The following is an 11,351-nucleotide window of genomic DNA, read 5'->3' as shown; positions in this document are numbered from 1 at the left end:
GAGAGAGAGAGAGAGAGAGAGAGTACACACAACTGACAGAGCATTGAGCATTTCGATGAACGATATGGAGAAGAGAAGCTCGCACGACATTGGAACTGGCTCAGTCGTAGACCTTCCTCACCAATTCTAAATTGTTGTGTCATATGGCATCACATAGTTAAATTCCAACCCTAAGATTTTGGTTTCTTTTTGTATAATTTGAAATTTGGTGGCATAAATGCTTGCTTTGCTTGAGAAGAGGACTAGGCCGGAGAGGAGGTTCCTGAGGGTGGTTTGAGACCATTCAAAGCCGTCGGTACGACACAATGCTAGTTGTTTTTCACGTTGAAAAAAACGTGTCAATTCAACTGAATGTTGTTAAAATAAAATAAAAAAAAAGACAAAAAGCTAAAATAGAACCAACACCAATTATTACGGGAAAAAGAAATTTTAAAAATTAAGGGAAAAATTTTCATCGCTAACGTATTTTAAGGAACATATATATCATTAATTTTTTTTTTATATAACGTTAAAAAAAAAAAAGTTTTGTTTGAAGATTTTTTTGACAAAATTTTCATAAATTCAAGATTTTTTTAGTACATCACGAAATTCATTATTCTTTTATAACATTGTCACAAATTCTTAAAACATATTTAAGTTTCGTTAGAATAATTAGTACAACATTATCAAAACAATTAAAAAATCACAATTTTTTACAATGTTTGTCAAATCTCCGACTCGTTGGAAGATTTTTTTTTTTTTTTTTTTACATTATTTTCAATAAATACTACGAGTATGAAAAAACCCACATCCAAGAAAAAACAAAACTGAATCTCCAAAATATCTTAACCACACCCGTTTCAACTTAGACAAAACACTAGTTATGTGATTGTCGTTGACCACACTTAGGAACATCTTACTCTATTTTTCAAACATTTAAACATTGCAAAAAATTAAAAATTAACGAAAGTTATTGGCAACCGTTGATGACCAAGATGACCGAGTGAAGACATTTCACAGCGATGGAGAGCTTCAGTGCAAGAGAGAGAGAGAGAGAGAGGATTCTCGTTGGAAGTTTTTATTGGCAGAAGATTTTTATGTTTGATAAAATCAGATATCAATTTCGTCGATCGAAGTTAAATAAACCAAACCCGTGGCATGAAGAACCTCATTTGTATGTCATTGCTACTTAAAGCTGAAGTAACATGGAAACAGCAAGAAATTAAAACGTGGTTGATAAAGATGTTCACGAACAAAGCTTGCTAAACTCAAAGAACAAAGATAAAAGACGAAATTTCAGCAGGTAGCTAGAGAATGAAACTTTTGAAAAAATATTTTGGATTTTAATTAGTATAGATGCTAAATTTTAGAAAATTAGTTAAATTTTATTTTCAAAAATCAATTTGATTACTTTATTGATAAAGGTGTACTATGCACAATTTTTTTTGGACAATTAGGTCACTAGTCCAATAACCCACATCTTCTAAAAAAATAGTCAAAATTTCATTTTATTAGTAAAATATTCCATCAAACCGATCAAACCGAAGTAAATACTAAATTCAATTAACTATTTTAGTTTATTTAATTTACTTCTACTTGAACTGTTTTTTAAATAAAATGAAACTTTAACTATAATATTGATTAAGAAGTTAGGAGATTTACTAGTTGCAACAAATTTTTCTAATAATAATCACAATAAGGGTGTAAATTGTCACATAAAAATGCGAACTAAATTTTCAAAAATAATTTCAGCTCTAAGATTATTGTAAAAACAAAAATGATTTTATGTGAAACTCAAATACATGTGGAACTAGTTTATTCATCACGATCGATCCAACTACAACTACAAGGGTCCAGCCCCAATATTTTTGTTTTTGCAATCAATATCACTTATCTTTAAAATAAAAAAAAAAATATATATATATTAATATATATATATATATATATATATATATATATATATATATATATGCACTTTTGTATAGTTCCATACTTGAAATACAATGATTTTTTAAAGAAAAAGAAAGAAAGTCTTACGAAAATGGATTTAGCGTGAAAATGAATTCCCAAATTGCTTTTAACTAAAATAGTAATTAAATGTTCGACACATTATTCAATCCCTATATTGTTACAAAAAACAATAATAACATCAGTAGTACATGATGATCTTTAAAAATAAGAGTACTAATTAGCTAGGGTCGTTAAATAAAACTGATTGCAGAATCTTTTTAGTTTAAATTTTTTTTATGTAAAAGTGAAGCATTTTTAAAAGGAAAAGATGGAAGAGGCATAAATGCTTCACATTCTCAAAATAGGGGCACAATGCCATTTCCTCTCATATCTTCATAGTTCAATTATATATATATATATATATATCATAAAAAAAGCCCGATACCTACTATATTGTAGCATTATTTTTGTTCTAAATTAATTAAATAAACAATAACTCAGCAAAGACAAACTTAAAACTAAAATTTATTGAAGTGAGAACATGACTGTGATACTGATAACACAGAAAGATGACTTCGAGGCTAAATTTCCAAGCTCATTAACCAAAGCTAATTAATCACTCAAAATAAGCATCTTATAGAACAAAATATTACAACAAGCTTATCAAAACACGGTACAAAAATAATTGCTATACACACGGAACACTCTAAACCAAAAAATAACAATAATCTCAATTGAAAAAAAAAAAAAAAAAAAAGCCGACCCGAGTAAAAGTGCTCCAACAAAGAGCAACCAAGAAACATAAATATATCATGCGGAAACAAAAGCAAGTAACACCGAAAAAATTATGCATAATCACTAAAACTACCAACCAATAAATCATAGCCTCAAATATACATGCAATGTCTTCACAAAATAAAAAAAGTTAGAAAATCTAGTAGCATTAAATTATGATAGTACCACATTATATATAATAAAGACCACGATATTAAAATCTGACATTTATACAACTTCTGAATCAAATCACAAATCAAAACCCAATATGAATCAACATTCATTCGATACATTAGCATAAGCATTTAGACATTTTTTTGTCGCCATCACGAGTCAAAACATAAAACCTAGGTAGATTCATTCTCGTGGTTCATTCATACACAAATGTCATAACAAAAAAGAACATTGAACTACTACGAAGCCCACCAGAAAAGAATATCTAAAAGGCAAAATAAGTCAGTCTCCCAATAAACTCGGGACAATTCAAATGGTAGCACATCATATATAATTGTCATGATAAACATGCAAGTTATAAAGGCCTACATAGCAAAACACAATACATAAATAATTATTTTAAGTTTTAGAAGATAATTGAATTCAAACGACAGCAGATCATAGCCTCAGTATATGGACTCATTGACCCTCTAGGAACAAAGAAAAAACTTACCTTGATCATGTCGATGTTTCATATTTATCACTTAAAAAAGAGTCATGTGTTAGGATTGGGTATTCAAGAGCATCAGATAGTCAATATGTCATACAAAGAATATAAACTCCTCTCATCCTAAGCATAGGTCACAATCCATGATATTTGTAACACAAGATAGAGGTGGGACCCTAGTAAAGAGAGAGTGATTTTTGGGATACCCATCAATGTACATGAATAGTAAATAGGAAACATAAGTTATATAATAATTATGGAAACGAACAAAGCCCGATAGAGACTAAGTAAATAGAAATGAAAGTGCAGAGAATTTAGAGCACAGGGTGGTTGACTTTGAAATGATAATAACAAATAAAGAATAAGCTGAAATTGGTCCCAAAAGTGAAATAGTCAGTAAATTAGAAGCGCTATTACCTGCATGAAAGTTTTAGCGATAGATGACAAGAAGAACCGGTGGAAGCTGTACGATGAATGAACAGCCTAGATGGTTTGGGAAGTTATCTTGCAAGAGAGTATAACTAGTTCTCGTGATTTGCATGGGAATCTTGAGCGAAGTCAAGCGCTCAGAATCAACCCACCAGAACTGTCATTTCCGGAGTTTCTGCGTCAAGTAATTCTACCACTCCACGCTCTACATGAGATAGTACAATTCCCAGAGTTATTATCTTTGTAAAAAGAATACATTGAAGCAGGTATAAAATCTCATCAAATACTATGAAATGTTAAATATAACCGACCTGATATATGCAGGATCATATCTCGCCACCAGCTCTTCAATATTCAACCTGGTTGCATGATATATGGGATCATACCTCTATATTGCAGTCGACTGTAAACATCACTTAAAATAAATAAAAGATAAAAAAAATATAAAAAAAGGAAAATAAAATAAATAATGAAACCGAAATAGAAAAGTCAAATAAAAGATTTAGAATATCAAACCTCTATGATATTTATAATGTTCAAAGACATAAAATATTCATATAACCAAACAATCTACAATGTGACTTGGGTGTTCGAATTCATCACCACTGTCTTCACGCCCAGGATGTTCTGCAAGCTCTCTCAGTTGTCCCAGTTCAACGTCACAATCTACCTGAGAGGTTGTTAGTGCTCGCTCGGGTTTTCCTAAGGTCACTCTTGTAGTGATTATGCCAACACCAAAAGTAATTTTGCCATGCTATATTTATTCTTCCAACCAAACAAACTTGGTATAATATTTGTTTGGCGTATCTTGCAAGTAGAGAGACGATGGAAAATATGAAACTTATGTGCACATAAATAAGATTCATATACATCAATGGCTTGGTATACGAGGTCTGAACAACCCAATTAGCATTTCGGAAGTGTGAAATAATATATTTCAATGGTGAAAATAGAGCACTCAAATGAAACGACAACATATTTTCAAAGACTCCCCTTCAATGCCAACCACTTTGATCACATATCGCAACCACAACGCGCTAATAAAACAACAAAAACCTTCCTACAATTACTATTCCGAAATCCATCAGAACGAGAGTGCCATGAGTTGAAAGGATTTTGCTAGCTTTGGTAAAAGAATCACGAGCCTTGTAAAAACGCTTTATTCAAATTTCATAAAAAGTTGGCCCTAGTAAAATTCAGATTCGGAAGTATGGAAGTTACATATACCTGAACAAAGCAAAACGGATGAGATGAAGAACCAAGCATGGCTGACCAAACCAGAAATATATGTCTGACCCCTAGACAAGTGGAGTCCCTGCACCAACGTCATGCATCTATGATTTTAAGAGCCATCTTTGTCAACATGGACTGATATAATACTCTGAAGGCTAAAGATATTCTGCAATCCATTATATATATCCATGATATTTTCTTTTCATTTTCTTTTTGAATCATTAGCTTGAACATCTCAAAACCTGAAAAGAGAGAAGGAATTTTGCTTATTTTAAGAAGAGTCAAAGTGCCCAGAATATGCTTGCCATCCTGAAAAGAGAAGCAACAACAATTTGAAATTTCAATCAGATTCTTTTAGCTCTGAGCATAGATGAGAATTACATAACATATACATATATAATCTTACCTTTGCCGTTCAGCAGCAGGAAGGTAACGAATGATGGACAGAGAACAGCACTGCCAATAGTATTGAGAAGCAAATCATGGCACCGATTAAGATCTCAAAGTAAGAAAGCAATAATTAAAGCAAGTGCAGATAGAAATGATACACTACCTTACTCCAACAACTAACTCGAAGTCATCTTCCAGTGAACTTTTGATGTACTTTTGGAAGTCAATCTTGTCCCATGAGATAAGTGAAACTGTAACTGCGGTATCATCAGCCAAGGAAAATTGGACAAACGGCACAAAAAGTTGCGGAAATTTGCACAACCAAAAACTCATCGTTATAAAGCATCCCTGGAAAATATGTAAGCTTCATTGCCTTGCATTATATCAACACAAAATTTATTTAGTTCTTTTCCTTGCACTAACAAAAAATATAGTCAAATTTCTTTTTCCACACTCAATTTTGTATTTAAAAAAAAATGAACTAGTTAAAATTCTTAAAATGTAGAAGAAGACGAGAATTCTGGTACAGAAACTTGTATGTGCCTCACAAATAACGTCTCATAAGCAAGTCAGAATCTTGAAGAATCTACGGTGAAAAAGACGTGTTCGTTATTACAAGAACAACACTGCACTTTATTCCCTTATCTAATTCATAATGAAACGAAAAAAGAAAAAGAAAAAACAAATCGCAATTGGATGACTTACCATCCGTAGTTCATAATCATGAGTAGATGTTACCTGCTCCCATTTCTTCCATCCACAAATCTGAGGAAACAGCAAAACGGTCGCTTACTTCTTGTCTTACACAAATATAAGTTTTGTCTGCTAATTGAATAATATATATATATATATATATATATATATATATATATATGTATATATATATATATATGTATAAAAACCATACCTTTATTCTCCCGAGCATCGTTGTAACACCACTGAACATCACATGAAATAACGCTAAGAAGAAAATGAGAATGTACAACTGGTGCAGCCCATTTACAAAAATAAGTGGCGCACACTAATTACAACAATAGCAAAAATCTTCATTCATTTTTTTATTTTAGTCAGAGAGTGGACTGTAAGCCTAATCGAGCCATTCAAGTTCACAAGAGATTACATGAGGTTAATATAATACACCCTGTAACCCAAGAGAGCAAATGAGGTTAATTTAATCAGACTTGCTTCTTTTTTTTTAAGTAGTGTAAAATTTAGTCAACTATACTCTTTGTAAGAATATCAAATACACAAAACAAACTAAATTTCCTTTCAAAACAGTAAAAAAACGGAACAACATCATTTCCCAGCATCAGAAAGAAACACAGTAAGAACTTACAGCTCCGATGTTGTGATGGACTTTCTCTAAGACAATGGAGATGATGACAAACCCAAAACCCAAATCATTTCCCAGCATCAGAAAGAAACTAAGAACTTACAGCTCCGATGTTGTGATGGACTTTCTCCAAGACAATGGAGATGATGATTATGACGGCACAAACTTTGGCGACCGCCCAGGTTGGCGTCCGATCGAGCTTCCTCAACTGACCCATCATCTCCGTCTTCGCCGTGGCGTTCCGACCAAACTCCGAGCACAGCAACAAATATGACAATCCATATCGCATTTTAAACAAATATACATCAATGACTGATATTTTTTTTAAAAATTTTAACAAAAATACTTGCCTTCAATATGCAAAGTTGGAAAATGGTCCGCTGTTTTTTGACCGTCAAACTATGGCCAATTCATAATTGCATGAACGTTTGCTAGGAGGAGATGTAATTGTGCACCAACACTATAAAACGTTACAACCATCTTTTAGAGAGAATAAAAGTTAATGATAGATAGAGGGAGAGAGGACCGAGAAAACATAAAAGTAGACTTACAGGAAGCATATCAGATAGTTGATCATGAGGCATCTAATCTGGATTTTGAGAAAGTGGTTAAATAATCAAATTAGAAACATAACTAAACCATATGAATCCATGCTTTCTATCTTCCAAAATAGTGGAGCACACAATATCAGAGCTTGGTTATAAACCAGAAAAGACTCAAATTCGAACAAAAAATTTATAATTTGGAATAATCTATAATTTTTTCACTGACGTATCTGAATCCACCGCCACTGTCTCTTTCGGCCCCTGACGATCAGATAGCATGAAATGAAAGTGAAAATAAAAGAAGAAAAACACAGACAATCATAAAAACCAAACCTGAGTTGTGCCAAGTTCACTTATTAACGCTTCTTCTTTATTCTCTGTGCGCTATTTCCAACCACTGCCAAACGCCCCTTGTTTCATAAGCCTCCTTTCCAGAAAAATATTTATGTGGTCCAAGAACCAAGGCAGATCCAGTAAATGGCTAGGACAGCTTGCTGAGGAATACGGAATGAAAGGAACAGTGGCATTTTCCAACAAAAGTTTTTTTAGACAAAAAATTTCAACAATATAAGACTTTGAGCCTGTTAGATTTCACATGAGACTGGCTATCTAGATTGTATTTTGTTTTAGTCTAGCTGAAGCTTTCTTTCTCCCTCTTTTTTTACTTCTAATTTAGTTTCTTCGGGAAAAAAAATACATTTAAAAAATAAATTTGTAATGCAACAAGATATTTGGGTTCTTTGTACAGTCTTATGGAATTGATTTTTTTTTCCTATATTTCTCATGCTTTTTATAACTAAACAAACCTGAGCGAGTTGTTCCATGGCAAGTGTATATCGAGCTCCATCTCATTCCGGCCAAAAGGTCAACGAGCAGCTTGACAGGACCAACTTGAATACGCCAAGCTTCCGACCAGGGTTGACATTGGGACTGTTGGCCGTAAATTCAAAATAAATTTCCCAAAACTGTTACGTTTTTTCTTCGTAAATGCGAACCTTGGAGGTCTGGTCATCACCACAATGATAATTGTATAGCCTTTGTCTTCTTTAAAACCGATTTTACCCCCTCTTGAGTTAATTTGCTGGCACACTGCATAATGTAAAAAAGAAACGAATAAAGCACCGGGAAAAGAAAAAAAATGCGCTGCAAGAAACAAAACAAGGGGGATAAACCCGACCAAGGCGGCGGGTTCTCTCAGTGAAGAAAAGAGGCCTAGTTCATGATGCCAAGATCTTGATCCTTGTCTCGGTTGCCTCCACAGCCAACAGCGTTCCCTCGTCGTTGACATTAAATCTTGGGCGTAACCTGAAAACACACACAGAAGATCATAGTTGACCAGATCTAAGCAAATACATTAGAGGAGGTCTCTACCGGCACCGAATTTACGAATATTGCAACTTTTGAGGGACGGTGATGCGATCCAACTGTTTTAGTTTATATTAAATGATTTATTGGGGTCCTTTTTCTCAACAATTTGCTAGACCCAAATTTTAATCTCCGCTATAGATGTTCTACTTTTCAAAAGACGAATACTAATGTTTTGCAAAAGCTACCACATCACAGTCAGGGTAAGTAACTCAAAGCAAGAAAAGCTGGTGTTGATTACCTGGAGGAGCATTGGAAGAGTGCTTATGAACGACTTGGCCCTTAGAGAACAGATTTTAAGCGCCCACTTGAAAGCCGCTTGGCTTCCATTAATCTTGTCTATTGGAAAGTTAAACGAACTTAACCATCACTTCCAACAAACTTCCTCGCCTATTTGGTTGCACTATCAACCTGAAATCGGTATAACAAAATTATAAAATCAATAAGAATAATTTAATCTTGTTATTGAAAAAACAAAGAAAGAAGGGAAAAGCTTCGCTGGGCGTCGGTGTGGTCGTGGTTGTCTCTTGTCTCTCTTCTCCAGCCACGATCTCGTCGGAACACCGCTACGTCGCCGTGGTTCTCTTGGCTTCACTGTCACCGATCCAACTCATAGGCTCTACGGGCGGGTAACCAATACCCGGCCCGCATTAGCAAGAGCTTCTGAGAGGGACGGGCCGAAGATCGGCCGCTATATTCCGGCGACGACGTCGTGGCTTCCCGGCGAACAGAATACCCAAAAACGGAATCAGATAGAGAAAGTTAACTCTCTAGGGTTTTCGTTCGGCTTTCTAGGGTTTATACTCGTTCTTTGAGGGACGCGACGGGACTGGTTTCTTTCCACAGAAAATCGCGCTCTCCACCTGCGCTTTTAGCCCGATCATCGCCGCTCAGTTCTCAGGCGTCTCCATCACCGGAGCCCCGGCAAAGGTTTCTCCGATCCAGCAGCCGGAGGGGTTGAAACCTGGAGGTGGCGGCGCGACTTGGCCTCGCGGACGAAGCCGCTCATCGACACCACCAACTCCAGGCTCTGCAGAAGATTGAAAAACCCCTACCGGCGAGCTTGTTGCCGGGGTCGGCGATGACGATCGGCCCTGCGACGGCGTCGGGGTTTGGCGACGAGGCAGACAGGGACAGTCTGGGAGCGAGCGGGCAGAGATAACAAACCCTAGATCGCCATTCTATAACCCTAAATCGCCGTGAAGTGAAGAGAGAGAATCGAATAAGAAATGAGACGCCTTACAAGTTGTTCAGGTGACATTTTATAACAAGGTTAAGACTTGGGGCTCAATTAACTTCATCATTCATCTTATCACCGTTGGATTGTTTTCTGATCCAACGGCTGTGGTTGTCCATTTGTAACCGTTACTTATATAATCGTTTTTGCATTAGTTTCCTTTTCTGGTTTACAGGGTAGCGTATAATTAACGCGGTTCAAAGATAAAAGAAAATACGAAATAAAGAAGTTTATTAGTGACAAAAATACTTGATATTTTTAATTTGTTACAATTTAATACCTATTTTAAATTGCGAGAAAAATACTCAATATTACAAAATTATATTTTTCTTACTATTTAAGACATTCAAATTAGATACAATGACACGTGTAACAATCGGATAAAATTTGACAGAAATAAAATAAAAAACTTATACTTGCTATTTATCAAACTAGTAACCCCGTTTTTCACAATGTCAAATAATTTTTTATTTAATCGAATTACAAACTTTTTAACGTGGTTCCAAACTCAAATCAACACTTCATAGCTTGGCGGTGGTAGATTTGCTTATCTCGTCATGTGTTGCATATTTGGCGGCCGTAATGGGTTTCAAAGCTTTTACGTCGAGTCGAAAATTACAATTTCAAGCTTTTGTTGTAATTAAGTGAAACATGTCAATAAAGAGATGACCAAGTGGAGAAGCTGACGGGTTGCACGGAAGGTATTTGATAAAAGTTCACAAATTTAAACCCACAAAAAAAAAATGTTTGCACATTTCATATCTCTCTCTCTGTCTCTCATCAGCCGAATATGAGGTTCACGCGGGAGTTGAAGAGCCGTATAGTGTGGATGATCATCCTCCAAACCCTCTCCGGTGTCAGCGACATGTCTCCAAAACTTTTGTAAAATCAAAGGGCAGACCCACGTAGCCCATGAGGGGTGGACCTCTATAAATACCTCTTTTTATATGTTAATATCTAAATACTTATAATTTGTAGAATTTTATAATTACCTCATTTATTTTTTTATAAAATTCTAAAATTACCTTATTTGTTTTGATTTTAAAATAATTTTGCTGAAACTATAAATTACTAATAAAATAAAAAATGAAACTATAAAGATTATTAAATAAGTCTAATAGTACTAAAATTTCAAGATAAAACTATAAAATAATGAGATATGACATTCTTAAAATAAACGATAGGAGAAGTGATTTAGTACTTTTTATTATTTACGTAATAAAAATATTTTTTATTGTGTTTATTTTGTCAAAATTATCAGATTTTTACGCGTTACTCGATAACAACTTCAGACTGGTATTTGTAGATTACTCATCACTTGCACAACTTCACTTGAGCATACTACACGGGCGGAAGTTTTAAAATGAAATTAAAACTATGTTAGCTTAAGTCTTAATATGGCGCATCAAATTTCATTTTAGTTTAGGGATCATTTTGATTTTTCGTTATTTATAT

At 34.4% G+C, this 11,351-nt stretch overlaps 1 protein-coding gene across 2 annotated transcripts; it reads right to left on the bottom strand.

The window, feature by feature from the left end:
- Positions 1-2,362: 2,362 nt before the first annotated feature.
- LOC149400094 (MLO-like protein 10) lies at positions 2,363-7,468 on the bottom strand. 2 transcript variants are annotated; one of them, XM_089612750.1, is made up of 10 exons: positions 7,301-7,468; positions 6,324-7,209; positions 6,122-6,181; positions 5,580-5,764; positions 5,433-5,482; positions 5,269-5,335; positions 4,105-5,108; positions 3,782-3,998; positions 3,371-3,400; positions 2,363-3,242 (listed from the first exon to the last, which is right to left on the bottom strand). In XM_089612750.1, exons 2-6 carry the CDS (start codon positions 6,360-6,362, stop codon positions 5,298-5,300), a joined length of 372 nt encoding a protein of 123 aa, XP_089468876.1. In that variant the 5' UTR covers positions 6,363-7,209; positions 7,301-7,468; the 3' UTR covers positions 2,363-3,242; positions 3,371-3,400; positions 3,782-3,998; positions 4,105-5,108; positions 5,269-5,297. The 2 variants fall into 2 exon arrangements, with proteins under 2 accessions (XP_089468876.1, XP_089468875.1); XM_089612749.1 differs by having other exon boundaries at positions 2,363-3,998; positions 6,324-7,468.
- Positions 7,469-11,351: the final 3,883 nt, after the last annotated feature.

Source organism: Urtica dioica, chromosome 4, assembly GCF_054948205.1.
Source record: "Urtica dioica subsp. dioica isolate 48M chromosome 4, U.dioica_male_clone48M_v1_H2, whole genome shotgun sequence".
NCBI classification, from domain to species: domain Eukaryota; kingdom Viridiplantae; phylum Streptophyta; class Magnoliopsida; order Rosales; family Urticaceae; genus Urtica; species Urtica dioica.
The sequence above is the reverse complement of the archived record's forward strand: the minus strand, read 5'-3'. Positions and strand labels throughout refer to the sequence as shown.

What these genes read in the sequence shown, in the direction of transcription:
- LOC149400094 (XM_089612749.1), bottom strand. Translation starts at nt 6,362, where the DNA reads ATGTTCAGTGGTGTTACAACGATGCTCGGGAGAATAAAG. An exon ending in CGATGCTCGGGAGAATAAAG is followed by an intron (nt 6,182 to 6,323) that starts GTATGGTTTTTA and finishes CTGTTTCCTCAG; the next exon opens with ATTTGTGGATGGAAGAAATG. An exon ending in CCTGCTGCTGAACGGCAAAG is followed by an intron (nt 5,336 to 5,432) that starts GTAAGATTATAT and finishes TTCTCTTTTCAG; the next exon opens with GATGGCAAGCATATTCTGGG.